The sequence below is a fragment of the Ceratotherium simum genome, chromosome 23 (assembly GCF_057802395.1).
Source record: "Ceratotherium simum simum isolate JZ-2026a chromosome 23, ASM5780239v1, whole genome shotgun sequence".
NCBI lineage: Eukaryota > Metazoa > Chordata > Mammalia > Perissodactyla > Rhinocerotidae > Ceratotherium > Ceratotherium simum.
Window position 1 is genome coordinate 40,332,377 of NC_141922.1, and position 21,378 is coordinate 40,353,754.

Below are 21,378 nucleotides of genomic sequence, written 5' to 3' on the forward strand. Positions count from 1 at the left end.
TGTAGCCATCCTAATGGGTGTGAAGTGGTAGCTCATTGTGGTTTGGGTTTGCATTTCCCTAATGATTAGTGTTGTTGAGCATCTTTTCATGTGCCTATTGACCATTTATATATCTTCTTTGGAGAAATGTCTATTCAAGTCCTTTGCCCACTTTTTAATTGGGTTGTTTATTTTTGTTGTTGTTGGGTTGTAGGAGTTCTTTATATATTCTGGATATCAATATTTATCAGATATATGATTTGCAAATATTTCCCCCATTGTGTGGGTTGCCTTTCACTCTGTTAATAAGGTCCTTTGCTGCGCAAAAGATTTTTATCTTGATGAAGTCCAGCTTATCTATTTTTTTCTTTTATTGCCTGTGCTTTGGTGTCATATCCAAGAAATCATTGCCAAATCCCGCTATCAATTTCTAAACACTCAGTGTGGTGGTGTTTAAACTGCTCAGTGAATGGTTTAAAGAATTTTGAAGTAAATTATTTCTATTCAACAATTTATATTTATAATTATGGAAGATTTTCATAATTATCCATTCAATCCCAAACTTCTTCTGAATCTTTATTTTCCTGATTACTGCCAAATGCATTCAATTGTAAATTGAAAGCATGGAAATAGCACATTAATATATTATGATATGATTGTACCCCATGAGGGATAGTGATGAAAATTATTGCCAAGTGCCTTTATTAGGAAAATAAAATTCTTAACTGATTAAAGACTATGGATATTATATATCAACTATTAAATGGGTTTTCAACTTTTCTGCTTCATTTTTTTAAAAATATTTCAGCATATATAATAAAGTTCTAAAACTTCAAAGGCATTTTGCATTCTGAAAAGGGTTCCTTGTGGTTCTAATATTCATTTGAAATTCAAATAACTCCTTGGAATTTGAAGCTAGCTGGAAGTTATGTACTGTAGAAGAAGAAGGGAGGGGGAGATTCTTTATATCATTGCTAATTTATACTGCTAGAAGATATTATGTCTTTGTATCTAGATAGGAGCAGCAAACGCATCTTTTGGAGTCATCAAATAATACATGTGCTATCTATTGTAAACATCTCGGGCAATGTGTAAGAACTTGTTTTAAAACAAGAACTACAAGGTTAAAAAACATTATATACTTTTTTCAAGCAAGTAATTTTTTAGCCCCTAATTTTGTATGGTGGATGATGTAGAAGACCCAATAGAAGCCTAAGACATAGTTCTCTTCTCTCAGAGAATTTGCCACCTATTTATAGAACCTAATGATCCACATGACAATATGAAATAAGAAATAAGGGATGTTTACCATTTAGAGTCTGAGAAAGTACAGGTGGGCTGTGGTGGCCTGAGAAGGTCTCAAGGAGGTGGACCTCAGCAGGACAGGAAAGTGATTGGAATGGGCTGAGGGAAGGAGCTGCTCTGTCTAGATGAGAGGAGGGACATGAGAAAAAGCATAACATCTGACTGGAGAATGTCATGGGGCAGGTCCCCCTGAGGCAAAGGGAGCACATGAAGTGTGCCATAGACAATTAGATGGTCAGGATGAGGACAGAATATGGGGAGCTGGTATAGTAGTTTTATATTGGATGTAGTTGACTCTAGAGAGGAATTGTGGGTTCTTGACCAGGGGAGTGGGGGAACAATTTAGTCTGTCTCCAGTGGCGATCATAGAACTTTAGAGGTACAGGGATTTCCAGAAATATCTTATCCAACATCCGTGTTTACTGAGGCCAGCGAACTGAAATAACTTGCTCAAGGTCACCCATTAGAAAATGGCAGATCTGAATCTCAGATTCATCCTTTCACTCCAAGACCAATCATCTTTCTTTCATACCATAGTCTTCCAGAATACATTAAGAGAAAGGAAAGAGGGAGACCAGATGGGAAAAAATTATATAGTCCGTACTTGAGGCCATGAACACCCCAATCAGAGGGTTTGCTGAGGAAAATGGACAGAAAGGATAAATAAGAAGCATCTTAATGGGAAAAAGTCAGAACCTGATGACTATTTTCTTTGTTTTAGTGAATGAGGCAAATATCTAGAGAATTCGGTAAAGGACTGAGCTAGGTCTAAAAAATAATATTTGACTAAAGTAAAAAACTAATCCCAATAAAACTATTATTCATATTCCAAATGACTCTGGCACATGGGTGCTAAGTAAATATTTGCTGAATGAATGAACAAATGAATGTATTGACTTAAATTTTTTGTTGTTGTTTTAGTTTTTTTTCAGTAAATATCTTATAAGTACCATTTAAATTACCATTTAAAGAAAACATTTTCTTTTACAGATTCACCTTCTTGGAGTTTTGCTGGCCATTTTAGGAAATTTAGTAATCAGCATTTCCCTAAATATTCAGGTAAGAAGAAGCTTATTTTTCTAACTCTGTAGTTTGATCCGGCAACATCTTATGACTTTAATGGGCCTCAGGAACTTGTGCCTTCTTGGGCTCCTTCCTCCATAAAAAATATTCAAAAATTGTATTTTATGACCTCATTGGTATAAAGACAAATATAATCCAGGCTGGATTACATTCATTTATTTTTGTTCTTCTGATTTTAAAAGAAATTAAATGTTTATGTGGACCTCTTAATAGTATTGTGTACCCTAGACAAGGTGTCTAGGTGGCTTATGAATTTGTACCACACTTAGAAAGAGGTTCATAATCTTGATATAAGCCAAAATTTTTAATGTTCTATGTTTTCTTTTAGAACTTTTATTATTTTCTTTAAAAAATTTTTTTCAAGTAATCTAGAACTGTACATCTTATAGGGAAGTAAGTTCAGTTATCGTAAAATCAATAGGGAAATGGGGCTTGTTTTAATGGCCAGTTTTTCAGGAATTTGTATGTTTCAAATACAAAGAAATACTCAAACCAGATAAAAAAAGAGTCCCCCAACCCCCACCCCCTGCTGTGAAAGCATTCTGACCTGCGATGTTTATTGTGGTAACTACATAGACTCATAAATGAGAATCCCTTTTCAAAAGGTTTTTCTTTAGTAATTTATTATCTTTACTTCATTAATGTTTATTTTGGCACCTAGACTTTTTTGACATTCTAAAAGAAATGTTCTGGCGTAGTGGGCTAAAAAGTCATTTAACTCCTTAACATACACCTCATCTTTAGATAGTAGTAATAATACTTATTTTACAGAGTTGTCGTGAGAATTAAGCAACATTCGTATGTGAGAAGGCCCTTTAAACTATAAAATGCTCTATCAATGTGAGTCGCTTTTGCTGTTAATATGTTTTGAACAAACATAAAACCATAATAATTGCTCTATAATAATCTGCAAATACATTTAAAAGCTGTGATGCAAATTTATAGGACCAAAAATTTCGAGGCAAGTTTTAATTGGGTAGAAATATTTTCTTATTTACATTCTGATTTACTTCCAGAAATATTCTCATCTTCAGTTGGCACACCAAGAACACCCAAGGCCGTACTTCAAGAGTGTGTTGTGGTGGGCTGGGGTGGTGCTGATGGCCGTGGGAGAGACGGGAAACTTTGCAGCCTACGGATTTGCCCCCATTACTCTCATTGCTCCGTTAGGCTGTATGTCTGTTACAGGTGAGCCATTTTTCTGTGTTTTGACAAAAAGAAATTTGAAGAAATCAGAAAAGTTGGTGAAAAACCTACAACTTAAACAACACATGCACAAAAGAAGAAAGTCTATTTCCTGTTTTCTTAGCATATTAACTTGAAACAATTATACTACTAATTTCAGTTATCTACTCTCACACTGCCACATTAACCATGAAGAAACTTGCGTTTTGTAGCTATAACATTTATGTTTAAAAGCCTGATTCCCAGTGTTTGAGTCATAATAGATTAACAGTAACAGCAAATGTTAAACTGTGCTTTTTAATCACTAATGAATTATCTAAAAGCGTTTGTAGTACAATGTCGTGTTTTATTCGTATGTTAAACTGACATTACACGTAGTGAGAGTCTTTGATGCCCCATCTTGACTCCACAGTTTAGCATCTCTTTTACATTAAGAATTAAATATTGGTTACTCTACATTACTATAAGAATGTGTAATTTTACAGTAATGTCACAATTATCCTACTTTCAAAACTTATACAATTTACTAAATTCATTTAGGAAAGCAAATATGAGATGTTGCCAAAGACTAAAAAAAAAAAAAAGAGCAAAAATCGCTGGTAAAAAGGAGAACAAATTCTCTAAGCCTTGTTAAAATCAATAAAATCTTTTTAGTTGTACTCTTTATCTGCTGCTATGGAAACAGCATGTTTCTAAATTTCTGTGAATTTGGAACCTTCATTGAAATAGAAACAAGTTGATGGTTATTGTCTGGTAACGACTAGATCAAGCATAACATGTGCTCACATATCCCAATTTTAACATTTCTCCTAAATTTCATATGATATTCTTAAAGAAAGCATAGTTTAAACTGAAATAATGTATATTCAAAGAGAATTTTATTTTAAAAGTAGTTTCCCCTTCTTAATCGTTCAAAATAGTTTACTTAAAATATTTTCATGATGTATGATAGTAGAATATTTAGCAAAGAACACTTTTTTAGCTTTCTACATGTTGTTTGGTTAAAATCGCCATACTGTTATAGGCACACAATTTATGTAATCATTTGCCATTTTTAACATTCCAGTAAAATGAGCAGTTTGAGTATATCTTATCTTCTGTTTATTACCCATACCACATACGCGGGCATTCTGGATTTTTTTTTTTCTTCTCAAAATCTGAGAAATAACAGATAAAAGATCTAGTTATATTGTCAACTTGGGACCTCTATAGGTCCCAATTGTTCTGAAAATGTGGTATTATTCTTCGTAATGGCTATATGTTTAGAGCTGGTCTTTGGTTTTTTTTCCTATTCTGCTTTATGCTCCGTTTCCATGAAATAGTCACAGAAAAAAGTGTCTGGGCATATCAAACAGATACCTGGGGAGGGTTGAGTACACCACATTGTGTTGAAATTCTCCATTTATCTCCAGTCTTCCGGTCCTGGGAAATCTTTTTTCTGGGAACAAGAAAAAGACAGCTACTCCAACTAGCTCAAAGAAAGGGGGATATGTCTGGATTTATTGTAAAGATCAGAGATTTCACAGAAATGAAATATAGCCAGGCCCCATGGGACCTGATGTGAGAATTGGGAAGTGGCCCGAGGTTGAGGGCCAGCCTTGACACCCCTTGCAGACCCTCAGTGAAGCTGCCTGTGAAGCTGCTCACCTTGGCATGACTTGCTTGAAGCTCATTAATAATGGGAAGCTGAAGTTTTCCCACCTTCCCCTCAGAAAGCGTCCTGTCCGCCCCAAGTCCCCTGTGCGGCCAGTCCGCCCACCTTCAAGCTCTGAGCCCACTGCCCTGACAGATGGGCTTTACTTAATGTTTCAACTTGAGAACATTTTTAGCAACCTCCCTCTCTGTGCATTTAAAATGATTCAAAGAAGTAAACCTATAGCCTCAAACACAAACCATTTCCTACTTTACAATCTTTGCAAACAGTGATAAATGCTGTAACTAATATTCCCACAGCACTCCTGAGCTGAATTGAGGTTATGGTGTCTTGGTGGATTAGGGACCACCGGGGATTGAGGATTTTCCCCAGAACAAACCCCTGCCACCCTGAGATTCTTTATACAGATTCTAGAAACTCGAGAGAACTTGAAGCAAAGGGGAAAGTATTTTTAAAACAGATATATCATATGGCTGTGTCTGCAGATGAGGCAGAAGAGTGTCCACACTTTTCTATGCTGAAACTTTTTTCCCCCTATTATTTCTTGGGAGCTTCAAGAAAGAAATAAAACCTCCCTTTGAATTTACAAAAAAAAAAAAGAAAGATAATGTTTGTTGCAATGTTGCGTGGAAGATTGTGTGTTCTTTTCTGGCTTTTCTTCTCTGTCGTTTGTTGCTTTTCAAATAAGAAAAAAAAGAAAATTAAAATTCAGAAAGCTGGGCTGGCCCGGTGGCCTAGCGGTTAAGTGCGCGCGCTCCACTGCTGGTGGCCTCGATTCGGATCCCGGGCGCGCACTGACGCACCGCTTGTCAGACCATGCTGTGGTGGCCTCCCATATAAAGTGGAGGAAGATGGGCAGATATGTTAGCCCAGGGCCGATCTTCCTCACAAAAAAAAAAAAATTCAGAACACTTGAAAAACACTTTAGCTCTCAAGTTCAAGTGAAGGGTACTTTCTTCCATCTTCCACCTCTCCATAGGTGGTCTGGTTCATACCAAGACACGGTGATCCTTTAGTCCTTCCCAGAAGTAAGGAGACACTGTGTGGGTAATCATGTGTACTCTTACTACACAAAAGACTGCTAATATGTCAGACCATAATCAGAATTCCTGCTCCCCTTGTACGCATCAACTGAACAGATTTTTTTAGGACTAGTACGTAAGAAGCACTATGCTAAGCATAAGGATATTTCAGTTTGCACTCTACCCACATTCCCACCTCAAACCGTCTTCTTTGATCCTTTCCTTCAGTCTCTCTGTGTGTCCTGCTGCTCCTCCCCGACATGCGCGCCTTGAGGCAGCATTTCTCAAGCACTGGTGATTTCACAGGTATTCTAAGAAACAAAGAATTCCATAATCAAACAAGCGTCTCAAATATCAGTTTAAAAGCTCCACAGGTATCATTAGTGTAAGGCTTCTCGGGGCCTGGGATGAGCCCGTGCACGCTGTCAGTCAGAGGCAGATGCAGTAGGCCAGGTTTCCCAAACCTATTGCCCACAAGATTCTTTGATAGGAAGCATCTCAACGGACAACAGTTCTGCAGAAAACCCTTTAGGAAATTCTTAAGGCAATGCTCACAAGCAGTCACAGCATGCTAGAGACGAAGGACAGATGACTCGCCTGTGCCTGGCAGCGGGGATTGGATAATGGGGATTGATCCTGGTGCGTAGGTGGATCTGATGCCTGGTCTGGGTCCAGCTTTTTGAGCCAGAGTGTCAGAGCCCTCAGATCCTTATGTCACCTTGTGCTTTTACCCTATGTTTCTCACTGAAGGTCTTTCTCAATGAATACAGGTCCCAAAGCTTATTCTGACTAATATGCTAGATATACTGGCGATGTGGCTAATTCTAGATGTTGACTTGTGTTTGTGTTTCCATTAATTAAGAAAGCTTAATGGATGGTGTTTCAATTTCCTCTAGAGCCTAGGCTGGATACTTGCCCCAGTATGACAGGGCAGTAGAATGGTCAAGAGCACCAGCTGTAGGGCAACACTACCAGGGTTCAAATCCCAGTCCTGCCGCTGGAAAGCTCTGTGACCTCAGGCACACTTGTTTATGCCTCAGATTCCTAATCTGTAAAATGGGGATAAAAATAGCCCCTACCTCAGAGGTTGTCGTGGGGAAGAATTAAGTAAACACAAACACCTAAGAACAGTATTGGATACCTAATACAGTATTTGACACAGTGACAACACTAGCAATTGTCACTGCAATTTATGATAATTATTATTATTACACAGAAACAAATTACACAAGGTTTACTTCCATGCCTGCAAAGACAGCTCATGGTTAAATTCTCTAAAATGGATGAACCAATTCAGGAGATGCTTTTTATTGTTCTTATCCATGCAATGGTTAGTTTTCAGGGAGCAGAAAAATAGGATCCTCACAGCTCATTTGTTCAGTCATTAAGCAGCAATGACTCCCCTTTGACTCCTCTACATATTACCTACCGAAAAACGTTGGAAAATACCAGAATTTCCAAATAACCCACCAAGACAAAATATATTTAAAAAACAGACATAGGAGTTTGTCCGAGGAAAAGCATAGCAGTCTAAGATGTGTGTGCAACTTGCTGTCTTCTTGCTCTGGCTTCGTAGCACTCCTGTTCACTTCTAATGAACTTCAGAGAGGCCGAAGGGCAGCTTTCTTTCAGGTCTAACTGCAATTTGAGAATGTGTTTTCTGAGAAACTATTTATTATACCAGAAATCTAGTAAAAAGAAATGTTAGATATTCTGTGGAGTTTGTAATAAAATTTTAAACTACTGCTAATTCTTCCTGTCCCAGGTAAACCCTCTTCCTCAGGAAACCTATCTTGGTTCCTAGACTAAATTAAACAGGCTTATTCTCTGCTCCCTTAGCACCCTACATGGGCCCTCCTATCGCCTATGTGGTGCCTTTTTGTGAATTAGAAAAAGGCAGCCTTCCTCACGATACTTTATTTCTATCTGCCTGCAAATTGTTGTAATACAATGATTTTATTGGAGCAGGACACTCTGGTTCCATCCGTCAGAAAATTGTCCTGAGAAATACACAAATTGACAAGATCTGAGATGTGGGTGGTGCCCTCTCAGATGTTGTGTTTTTGTTCACTGCATAACCTGCTCAACCGCACACAGCAGCTCTGACCCTATATTTCCCCTTCATCATCTCTCATAATGCTCACAATGACCTCTTTAATGTCCATCCTCACCACTCAACTGAGACCCAGGAGACTGGGGACTCTATGTGTCTGGTTGCCTGCTGTCTGGTTTCTCCAGGAGAGCATGGCACAGGGGAGTCACACCATACAGCCTTGTAGAATTGGTTTGAATTTGAGTTTTGATAAAACAAGGATAGGATGTTCTGTTCTAGGGTGTTGGAAGAGAAAAACACTTGCTTAAAAGATTTCAATTCCTGATGCAGCACAATGGTTAAACATTTCATTGCATGGAACACATGAATATTCACTCTTGTAAATACTTAAAGATTTATAAGCTTGTCATTTGTGCATCTACAAAGTGTGGCCTTACATTTAATGTTTTCCTTTCTTTGGTCATCCCCATGGCTGTGATCTATGCTATGACTAAGTCTTGAGAGATGATTACAAATAACGAAGTTATCAACCCTCCAAAGAATTGTAGCAACATAGCATTAAGGAGATTCATGGTGGACCTTACTCACTATAAAATTAACTTGTCTAGGGGTGTCAAGGGAGTGGGATATGAGGGAGATTGTTGCAGGGACAGGGAGAGGGGGGAAAATACAACATGATGGAAGCACCAATGACATCTTCCAGTTCTATGCCTCTGAGTATGTTGATTTAAAGTAATTAGAAAATTGAGTTCAGAGAATATATCACCTTTTTCCAAGTTAAATTCAGGCAATACTTTAGAAATAGTTAAAGGTAAGAAACTAATATTGAAGCCATTCTGCCAGGTACTGCATGAGACACATAAACTTGTTATTTTACTTAACTATTGCCTAGCTGAATAGAAGTGAGTAATAAGAAAATTAAATTTGAGATAAATTATATGAGATTGAATACTTGGAATTTTATATGGAATGATAAAATTAATAGCAGTGAGGCCTCCTTGGCCCTGGCATAATTTCCTAAGAGAAGTAGTCACCCTGTTACTGGGCTAATTTGGATTAAGTTTGGAGAACTAACTGCACTGAGAAAATGAGGGGAGAATAAGACGTATGACTGAAGTCTTTTCCATCTCTAATTTTTCCTAACATGCCAGCCTTTGCTCAAATTGAAATTCGTGATGTGGAATATATGTTGTTTCGTGTATTTCTGTCATGCTATTACAAAGCTGTAAGCTGAAATGTGTCTGTAATCCATTAGACGATGGTCATAGCATGGCCAGAAAGGCCTGGTGAGGCCTTTTGGAATTCCAGAGGAGTCATCTCAAACAGAAACTTTGGTCTCCAAGATTTTTATTAGAAACAAATGAAAGGAAACATAAACAGACGAATGAGTGGGTGACCTGTAGTGTTACACAGACTTAGCTGCTACGAATTCTCTCAGTCCTTTAGAGCCCTATGCCTGGTGCCAGCCTGGATGAAGTCACTGGAACTCTAAAACCTCATGGGCTGCCTGTGAGAGTGACACTACACATGGACACTTATTTTAACGTTGGAAATTGCAGAAAATACCCCTTTTCTCAGTGGCTTGCTGGGTCGTCTGCTTTAGTACATCTGTCCCAGAACCGGCCTAGATTAAAATGTGTGGATAAAACTCTGAAGTTCTCGTTTTATGTCTGCTCAAGCACTCGCAGCTGAAAGCATTCCTAAAACCTAAAAACTTGACTTGAACCATCTTTTCCACTCATCCTTATTTTTCAAGAACACCACAAAGTAGTTCTAAAGAAATTGCTAATGATGAAGTAATGCACTATTAAATTTATAATATGGAATTAATCTTGTCTGTGATAGCATTTTTACTTGTAGTCTTTTCAAGTTTAATCACTAATGTGTGTCAAGAAAAATGTAGGAAAGGATTATTGTTCTTAATCCTGGTAAATTTCCTCATTTGAAATTATGCAAATTACGAACAGTTTCTTCATTATCTTCAGTAAATGACAATAGCAATTTTTTAAATTTGAGATGAATTACTCAACACTTATCCCTGCCAATGTAGATGGTAGGACAACTTTTCTCTCCTTATAGAGACATTTTTCAAATTGTCACATCCTCAGATCTTCAAATCCTACCTCCATGGAATCCATTGTAATTGACATACTTTTTCCCCACAATTCTACAGCTAACAGGGAGTGATGATTATGGAGCAGTAGGTACCTCAATACCTTTAGAGTTGCTTGAGGCTGTGAGCACGCTCAGTGTGTCCCCATGTTTGAAGCTTGATTGTGACTGACATGCAAGTGCTTTTGTGGTTCGCTTTCAGCAGTACGATAAAGTTGCCATTATAAGTGGTCAGAAACCACAAGCTATTTATTTATATGTGAGGATCTGTAGCATTATTATATAAATATGTTCTTTTCATGTCATGGGTTATTTTTTTATAAAAGAGTTTTCTTTACTACTTTGTCTTCTACTTTCCGATATTATAAACATACACCCTGGTTTCCCTTCAGATCATAGAGGTTAAACGATAAATTGAATGTGCAGGAAATGAAAATTGATGAAATTTTCATTTGCGGACTAGGTCAGAGTTCACATACTCTGGCCTGCACACCAGATCTAGCCACTGCTGTGTTTTCTTTGGCTCAAACAATGCTTTTAAAGAATATGAATTAATTTCCCATGTTTAAAAATTGGACCACACACACAAAACTGGACTTTGTCTTAAAGAATCAGATTTGGTAGCACTGGACTTGCAGTTGGCTAGGGCTGAGTTATGGCTGCTGCCTTTCGCCGATCTGGTGTACTCCGGGTCGCCGTGACCCCACTACCCCTCACCGCTATAGCCCACCACCCTCATCACCACAGCCCACCATCCCTCATTGTCCCAGCTCACCTCTGGGGTTTTTCCTTTTTACAGGATTTTCCTCTTTTTTCCTTTTTTAGAGGATTACCTAACTGGCCCCTGTAGGCATTTGAGTTTGTGACTTGTGGACCAAAGGTTTTTTTCTTTCCAAATGAATCTGATAAGAATATTATATCCATAATCACATTTAAATAAAGTGTAATTGACATTTTTAGCTTTGGGTTAAATTTGTATTTTAAAAAATGATCATAAAGGGGTAAAAAATGGGAGAGGTAAATAAATGTGAACAAAATTATTTTTAAAAAGACATTCCATAACACATTTAAATAGTTATTGAATTCTGTGCTATTAAACTTTTAATAAAAAGTTATTATTTTGGGGGAAAGAGAATTTAAGTAAAAAGCACACGTATATCTTAATGTTGCAAATTGAAAAAGGGGATGCCAATTTACCTATTATTCTACAGACACAAAAATCTAAATGGTCATGTAAAAATCCACCCTTGAGTTTAATTGCTAACATGTAGAAAGTTGATGCTTAACTTCTGGTTCACTAATTGCCATTGGTAGCTATTACAGAAGAAAATCCAAATCAGGTTTGTACAACCCAACTGAAGTCGCATGCACCAGCTTAACTTATAGTTGTTCTTTTCTCTCATTTGTGGCCTGCTATGGATCTTAGAGTATCAGCTATTGACCACATTAAGCTAAGTAACTCTTGCATAGTAACAGCCAAGTCTTGGACCAAGTCTAGGTTATGTCAGAGAGGAGGCAAGTGAAGAGCAAACTTGAGGTTTATTCCTAAGTAAATCAGGGAGCATTAGGAAGCTCAACACCACATCACATACCTACCCCTGGGACTGGCACCCTCCCCCACATCTAGACTTCCTTCAGCTGAAACCGCCAGAATCTTGCTTGATCTTTATCTATTTTCATCTGGAAATCCGAATCAGGATGCCCATGTGTCAGTTTCCTTATGTCAACCTTGACCAGAAAGCATCTCCATTCTGATCGGTAACCTGAGTGACACTTAACGGAGGGAAAGAGAATAGATGACTCACCGATAGGAGTCAGTACATTATAATTATTGCTGAGATTCTTCCTGACCATAAAGCATTGGAACTTCAAGGCCAAGTGAGTATGTTAATGAACTCCCCATGGGAGCACTATTTTGCACCAGAGAAAATGCCAGAAGCAGCTTTTTTTGTCCTTTCCCCTTATGGATAGTATTCTTGCTATCTTTTTTTTAATTTATTTATGACTCCTACATAACCACTGTTTGAATTTTGGTATATTATCTTTCGTATGCTACCTTTCACCTTTTTTTCCTTAATGCATTATGGTCATTGTGGTCCGGTGTCTGCCTCTAGAGTCTCTGTGTGACGCTGTGTAATGAACTTAAGACCAGTGTCCACAGGCACTCCGTGTAGACCCATGTCTGTGAGCCCTCTCTGTAGAATTGTGTCTGGGAGCACTCTCTGTATAGACCAGTGCCTGGGAGCACCCTCTGTGTAGACCCATGTCCTATGAAGGCCAGAATGGAAAAGGATTCATGAACCTCTGTCCAAATACGCCTCAAGTCAAAAATGTACACAAAACTGTGAGTGCTGAAGTAAATGCTCATTAGTAACTACAGTTTAATCATACCTAGTACAAATCTGTTCAATTTACAAGTGTGTTCTGTTTTAATGCTTTTTAAACTATTGATCTTGAAATGCTCTTTCTATTTTTGAATAAATTTAATAGTTTTCTCCCGTTTCTAGATGTTCATTAGACAATGGTCGTTGTTATAGCAACAACTAGACAGTGTTGGGTTTGACAAATCTCTGATTGCACATATATTATGGGAGCACTTCAGTTTATTTATTTTTTTCTCATTTTAAAAATTTACTACTCTACTTAGAAGTCATGTTATTAGCTGTTGCTCAGATATTGTCTTTTTGCTCTGCACAGCTCTCCTTTTAACCATGTTTTGCAAGATAAATGAGTTTCCAGTAAATGTGTTCTTTTTTATTATTTTGCTAGATAAATAAAACTAAAAATATTCTATTATCTAAAAATTTTGTAGAAAATCTCATGTTCCCTTAAAACAAAAAAAAAAGTGAGTATGAAAGTACATTAGACATGTAAATTCTCTCAGAAAATAAAAGCATATTTATGTTTCATAAAACTCTGATAACTATTTTATAGCAATTGATATAATTTGATGCATATAGTATATTTCAAGCTTAGTGTTACCAATCGTATCCTTTTTGCTTTTAGCAATGAAATTATCTCCTACGTAACATTTTTCCTTCTTCCTTCTGAAAGTGAAATTATTTATGAAACTGTGGCTTAGCAACAAGAAGAGAAGGAAAATGATGCCTTTCTGATTTCAAAGGAGATAATGGAGTACAGTGCACTAAAAATAGCTCCGGACTGGAACAAGGCAATATGGGTGCTGGTTACAACGCTGCTGTAAAATAAATGTTTGTTAGATGAACAGATCAATGAATAGACAAACAACCTTTTTGGACCTCAGTTTCCCAAATATAAAGTTAGGACTTGGAGTAGATTATCTTTATGTCTTCTACTAGCTCTAAAATTTCCCTCATTCCATGTAAGCAGTGTCTCCTCTCTTACTGGAATCCTTTGCTGTGACACAGTCATCTCAAGGATCGTTGTAATGGAATGCATTTGGTATGTGTTAGCACAGGGAAACTTCGCCTATTTTTATTGCCAATCTATCTCCCTCTGCTTGGAAACATTCCTTACCTAATTACACAGGAAGTCAGTGATGAGGGTGGGAGTGGGGTCTTGGTTTTTATACCTTTTCTAATGCTCTACGCGTGCAATTCGTTTCCCTGAATTATTTTGGTCCAAATCTGAAATAGAAAATTTTTGTACATTTTTACGCCTGTCCCAAACTCAACTATTAATGTAATGGGCTACATATCTATACTTTATTTTATCTACAGAAAATATTTCTTTAATGTTTTAAAGCCACACTACACAGTTAAATTCATGCTTGGTGGACATTTCTCATGGTCCTTTTATTCCATGTGAAACCTCCATTCCTATAAATAACCTGCCCAGGAAAAGTTTGCAAGGATATAGCTCAACTTGAATGAGAGAGAGCTAGGTTGAGAAAAAGTTGGAGAAAACATATGAGGATCCCATCTTATCTTGAATGAGGATTTCTGGTGTGGATTTGTTATATTGTTTTAAATCAATTGCCAGAACACTAGATATAGTTGTATTCTAATTTAACTGATTTAATGGATTATTATATGGACTCATTAAAATTATATCTATGAAGAATTTTTAATGACATGGCAAATCGTTTGTAATATAGTAAGTAAGGAAACTGAGAAAAGAAATTTTGCATTATAGTTTAATCTCAAAGGGAAATAAACACTAACATATTAACTGAGATTTTCTCTAGATGATGAGATTATTTTGATGATTTTTCTTTCCTGTATTTTTACTTTAAAAAACAAACTTAGGGCTGGCCCCGTGGCTTAGCAGTTAAGTGCACGTGCTCCACTACTGACGGCCTGGGTTCGGATCCTGGGTGCGCACTGGATGCACCACTTCTCCGGCCATGCTGAGGCCGCGTCCCACATACAGCAACTAGAAGGATGTGCAACTATGACATACAACCATCTACTGGGGCTTTGGGGCAAAAAAAAAAAAGGAGGAGGATTGGTGATAGATGTTAGCTCAGAGCCGGTCTTCCTCAGCAAAAAGAGGAGGATTAGCACAGATGTTAGCTCAGGGCTGATCTTCCTCACAAAAAAAATAAATAAATAAAAAACAAACAAAAACTCAGCTAACAATTATTGGTAAAAATTTAAAATACAAATTATGTTATATATATTTTTTGTATTGTTGCAAGTTTGGATTTTCCCATGCCTCTACACATAGAGGAATGGCTCCTCCATAAGAGGAACAACTTGGAGAGATTCAACTTACCCCACGTACCAGAGGCCATAGCAGCAGGCCATGGCTCAATGATGAGGTTGAGAGTTCAGTAGCATCAGTAGTGGGAAAGAGGGTCTTAAACGTCAGAAAGGTCGGCAAATGTGGGGCAGAGATCCCACAAACACTATTTTATTTGTGTCCTAGGTAGTAGCTACCCACTGGAGATCTTAGAAGAATAAGACATATCTCAGAGTAAAAGGAATTGATAGTCGTTTAAGGGAGACAGGCAAATAAACCTCAGGTGTAATGAAAAAGCTATATTACAAGAGGTAATCACATATAAGGGTGGAGTGATCAACTTGGCCTGGGGGAATCCACAGGTGATGCCTGAGTCTGGAGTTGGTCATGAGGATGGAGGCAGAGTTGTAGAAGGAAAAGCACGTATAAAAAATCCTCTAGCATGAAACTCAATAGTGGTTCTGGGAGTTATGGTTATTTTAGTAAGGGTGGGCATGCAATATAAAAGAGATCAAGAATAAATTGGCAAAGTGGCAGGAGCAAAATCATGACTGTCTTTGAGTGTCATGCTCAGTAGTTTGGCGTTTCTCCTGTAGACAAGAAGTCATTAAGAGGTTTTAAAGCTGTGGATTTACATTAGATTTGCATTTTAGAAAGATTACTCTGGTGGTGGTATGGGGAAGGGGGAGTGAAATAGGAAGCCAGAGGAAGCTATAATGATCGAAGCCTGAGGGGAAGCTGGCCTGAGCTGGGGCAGTGACGACGGAATGAAGGAGGGAGTGGGTTGAGAGAGAGTGAAATTCAGACTTAACAGACCCAGTGCCTGTTGGATGTGTAGTGATGGGGGAGGCTAGGAGGAGTCCTAGGATTCTGGTACTCCCTAGAGGCATCGTTGGAATAGGGATTACAGGAGGAGATGATGGGAAATAATGAGTTCCAGTTTGGGATAGATTTCAAGTTCCGACTTCCTTCTTTCCATCTTTTCTTTTCTTCTTTCCTTCCCTTCTATCTCTTTCTGCCTTTGTATCCCTTCCTGCTCTTCCTACCTTTCTCCTTTCCTTTTTTTTGTTTTTTTCCATTCATTCATTTATTCATTTAGTTAACTTTTATTTAGCCTTCACTGTATACTGAGCACTATCCCAGTCACTGTCCCAGGGCCATTATAAACCTGGCCAATTTCCATGTATCCTCAACCATGAGGGAGAAAAAGTTATTTTTGCAGCCACAGCTGCTGGGTATCCCTGACTAGGACACAGCTAGTCAGGCATAAGACACAAACTGTTTAACTCCTTTCAAATGGCATTGCATAATATATGTTTTTATATTGGAAACACCACTAATGGCCATTTTCTTTCCAGGTAGTGCCATTATTTCTGTTTTGTTTCTGAAAGAAAATTTGAGAGCCTCAGATTTACTAGGTAAGTACTTATTTAATTCATGTAATTATAGCACTGCTTTGTCAGGAAATAAATAATACTATCCATAAAAAAAATGTGCTTTAAAAACTGTGAAGAAATTACTGAAATAGATATAATCTCATTTAGAGGTGAACCTTATTCTGTCTTGGAGCTGCCATCTGCTCTTTCATGTGAAATACTTCCATTTTAATTGTGTCCGCTGCCAATGCCATTAACCAAGGTAAATTATTATCTTACAGTATTATTATTATGAATATTATGAAATTTTTATGAGTATAATAAAATTCAAGGAAACATCTGTGTTACCTAATAGAGTATTCCACTTCAAAGGATGTATTTGTTAGATTGTTGCATGAAAGTACTGCCTAAAAATGAAAACCACATACAATAATTAGCTGTACCAATTAACTACCTAATTTGTATTTAGCTCTTTCCAAAAGTAACATAGGACGTTGATTTCAAAATTTTATTTAGAAATACAGCTATTAGTGGGAAATAGCAGTAGTCTTCCTGGCTGTAAGAAAGATTTCTATTATATAGCAAAGCCATTATTTATTGATTGTATCTTCTACCTCTTATTAGAAATATTGGTAAGAAGAATTACAGAGATTCATATTTTCTTCCTTGATAAAATCCTGTCTGTTTGCTGCTGCTATATGATAATGAACACAATACTTTAGGCACTTTAAATGAAGCAATGTCTACTTGCTTCCGAGAAGATCATTTTTTTTTTTTTAATTTGAGCTTTAAATGTGACACCCGTGTTCATTATGTTGAGCATTTGTTTTCCCTGATCGTGTTTCCCATGAGCCTAGTGTCTTGAAAGTGTTTTCACTTTTTCTTTTTCCTCCTTGGTTTGATTCTGCTAGTAGAGTTTTTAGTTAATATTGTCAAATTTTTCATGGTTAAAATGTTTTTCCAAATGCATTCATATGTAAATTGTATCTTTTCAAATATATTAATTTTCTATACTCTCTTTTTATGTATTATGGCTTATGGAATCATTTGGGGAAGTTGTATGGAATTAGAAATAAGAATGAGCAATACCTGAGTTTTATAAATTAAAAAAATTAGGTCCTACACTATTTTTCTCATTTGTCAAATGTCTTAAAGAAAGTTGAAATCGTTTTTATCTAACATATGTCATCTTTTGTAGTTAATGGTTGATTAACGCTTAAATTAATCTAAGGTATCTAATGAGACAATACAGGTGGATATAAAGAGAGACTTGCTTATTATTAGGAACATTAGTGATAAAAGATTATTAAGATAGAATTCCTGCCCTCAAATAATATATTGGATGATAACAGATATACATAAATAATTTTTTCAAAGCAGAAAATAATATGTATTGTAATACCTTGAGCTTTTAGTTTAGAATAGGGTTTCTCAGCCTCAGCACTACTGATGTTTTAGGGTGGATAATTCTTCATTGTGGTGGCTGTCCTGTGCTTTGTAGGGTGCTTAGCAGCATCCCTCCTGGTCTTTACCCATTAGATGCCAGTAGCACCCTCTGTGCCAGTTATGACAACCAAAAATGACTTCAAACATTGCCAAATATCCCCTGGCGGGGGGGTGGTAAAATCACTCCCAGTTGAGAACCACTGGTTTAGAATCGAGAGAGATACTCTGGCTGGGAAGCTCAGACAAAACTGTTTACGGCAGAGGTGACATTGGAATCAGTTCTGATGGCTGGATAAGACAGGCGTGGGTCACATCCAAGCATTTGGAGGAGGACATATAGAGGGAATAACACAAGAGGTGTTAACAGAGGTGCAAAAAGGTAAGGTAAGTTTCTATTTAATACTGTACTACAACTGTCGTCAATAGGATTAGGAAAAAAGTAAATGAAGGTCATAGCTATGGAAAGGGAAGAAATAGAAATATCAATGTGTGCAGATGATTTGATTATATACTTAGAAAACCCAAGATCAACTAAACATTACTAAATGCAATAAACTGGCTCAACATTAAAGGATATAAATTAAACTCACTCTTGTGGGTTCAAATCTGGATTCAACTTCTGCTATCAATTGTGTGGCCAACATAATATTACTTAACTTCTCTAAGCCTCAGTTTGCTAACAAATAGAAGACTGCTTTAAGGATCACATTGGATAATTCATATAAGCACTTTGAGAAATGTAAAGCCCTGTTAATATAATTATCATTGTTTCTGTGATCAACTTCATTCCCGAGAGGTTAAGTGTTACTAAACACATGACATAAGAAATAGGAAACACACGCACATACACACATACCAAAAAAACAAAATAAACTTCTACTAATTCTTTGCTAATTTCTCTTATTTTAATAACAGCTAACACTTATTAAATATTTACTCTTTCCAGGTACTATAAGTATTTTGTGTGCATTATCTCATTTAAATGTAGGAACAACCCATTTAAAGAACAGATACTCAGAGAGGTTAAATAACTTGCCCAAGGTCGTATAACTAGTAGGTGGTAGACCAGTAATCTAATAATGGCAGCCTGACGTAACTGTAGTGTAGTGGTTGAGGATGAGTTTCTAGTGTCAGAGAGTTGTGTGACCTTTGCAAAGTTACTTAGGATATTTTTGCAAACTTTAGTAATCCAGGTAACATTTCCCACAACTCTGGTTGGGGTTTTGCCTTCCTGACTTAATGCTTTTTGAGTAGGCCTATGTAATACATGTCACATTTGTTTCATACTGTAGTTAAAAGTGATCAATTCTTGACTTTAGTCTAGTGCCATAGGAATAAGAAAGAATTTAGTTACCTATTCCATACCCATGCCTCTGACAGCAATATTATAAGATTATCATGATCTGAGATGTAATAAACCACTTCATACTTAGGGAAGGACTTTTCTCCAGCCTTACTCAGTAATGTGTTAAGTCACGTGTATTTTCTTTGGGCTGTATTGCTATTGCCTTGAGAAAATTTGGCTCTTTTCGTTAAAAGCTAAAAATGCATTTTTTTTTAACAAGGACTAAAACCAAACAAGCAAAAGAGTAGCTGGTGGTGTTTTTTAAAATATTAACATATAAGCATGCTAAAAATTAAATTGTCAAAATGTGCAAAAGAAGATCATTTATTTTCCCCTGCTTCATGCAAATGCAAGTTTGTTTTTCATGATGGAACAAATGAAGATTTTTGGGCCATGTGGAAACAAGCTGAACTAATTGATTGCCAAATGTTGCTCTGTGGCTATGAAGCTTTTCACCACTAGCCTCAAAAAATGACCTCACAAAAACTGTCTGAGAGGAATTGCCAACTATTATTAATTCAATGACAGGCTTTGGACTGTGCTCTGATTCTTAGTGGATTAATAACTTTAAATTATTTTAATGATTATTTTTCCCTTAAAAAAGCACTAGATTTTTCTTCCCTTCAATCAGCCAAAAACTATAGTATTTTCCCCTCACTTCTCTCTTAGTCATCAAAAGTACTGAATCTAATAGTCTGTGAGATCCTAGCTGATTTAAGTCCAGATAGTGTCATCATAAAAATAAAAATTACAGTCAATTTATCAGCACTCTCCAGAGACCAGTAACTTGATTACTTCAAGTCACCCATAAATGGTTTCCCCAGATAGAATGTCAAGAGATTAATAGTGAGATGAAGACCATCTCCTTCCTTCCTTCTCCCACACTAGAGGTCAGCTTGGTTTGGCGCCCGTATCTAGCATACTAATCTAGCCAAACAAACCATCACTTCTGACTGAGAGGACAGATTGGCTTTTTTGGGTTCTAAGCTGCTTTTTTTGGTTTCTAAGCTGCCTCAAGAATGGAGACTGTCTGATGGTAGGTTCAGGACTCTTTGGATTCACTACATTATTGAGACTTCCCAGTCTGGTGCTCTTGAGGGTTTAGCTGCCATGAGCCTGAGGAATCTGGAGAGATTGTACTGAGAGGAAGGCATCCCAAATGGCTTGGTATTTAGGAGACCAGTTTATTCTGTGACTCCTGGTGTCCCACAAAAGCCATAGCTGGATCTGCATTGATCAGGAGACATATTGCAGGGACCAGGAGAACCAAAAGCAATCTCGGTTGGATTCAGGTTAGCTGAATATTATTAATATAATAATAATATTATTAATATCCCACAAACACTATTTTATTTATGTCCTAGGTGCTAGCTACCCACTGGAGATCTTAGAAGAATAAGACATATCTCAGAGTAAAAGGAATTGATAGTCTTTTAAGGGAGACAGGCAAATAAACAGTTAAGTGTGCACACTCTGCTACTGGCGGCCCAGGTTCAGGTCCCAGGCGCACACCGACGCACCGCTTGTCCGGCCGTGCTGAGGCGGCGTCCCACATAAAGCAACTAGAAGGATGTGAAACTATGGATTGGAACCTAGGTAGTCTATTTTCTTAATGATTACACTCTCCCACCTCTTGTATACATAAAGGACCAGGGCCAGTGAATGGACAGCTCAGGGCTGTCATTCACATTGTAGTCTCAGCGAGGGGTATCACAGAAGCTACACAGAGCATAACCTAAGGCTGGATGCAGCATCCCCCTGGGGATAGAAGGAATTGACTCCTCCAGGCAGTGGTCCCTGGGGTCTCTGCCTGGCCCTGAGGTTCCTTTAGAAAAGCATCTCCAAACTGGTGTTCCCTGGAATCAGTTTCATAAGACAGGTGCTCCACCAAAAAAGGTCTCAAGTCAAATTTATTTGGAAAGAGGTGAGTTAAACAAACTTAAATCGTTCTTTTACTGGAAGACCCCTCAGATCCTCAATGTGTTGGTGTTCATTGTGAATCTCCTAGAGGAGGATATGGTTGTAATATTTTCTAAACATATTTGACCATTTATATCATCTTGAAGTAGTGTTTTGAGGAATATTTTATACTTTGGGAAATGGCTGACATTTAACTGGATCCAGCTGTGAAAATGCAGCCTTTGTTTCAGGAG

At 37.4% G+C, this 21,378-nt stretch overlaps 1 protein-coding gene across 4 annotated transcripts in view; it reads left to right on the forward strand.

Annotated features, from left to right (window-relative positions):
* The window catches only part of NIPAL2 (NIPA like domain containing 2), a 72,208-nt gene that overhangs the window by 19,447 nt on the left and 31,383 nt on the right, over nucleotides 1-21,378 (forward strand). For 2 of the 4 annotated variants that reach the window (XM_087447599.1, XM_004431199.3), the window contains exons 2-4: nucleotides 2,275-2,343; nucleotides 3,384-3,555; nucleotides 16,417-16,476. In XM_087447599.1, coding sequence (XP_087303725.1) covers nucleotides 2,275-2,343; nucleotides 3,384-3,555; nucleotides 16,417-16,476 — 301 coding nt within the window. The remainder of the gene's footprint in view (nucleotides 1-2,274; nucleotides 2,344-3,383; nucleotides 3,556-16,416; nucleotides 16,477-21,378) is intronic. The other 2 variants (XM_087447597.1, XM_087447598.1) reach the window with 1 other exon arrangement.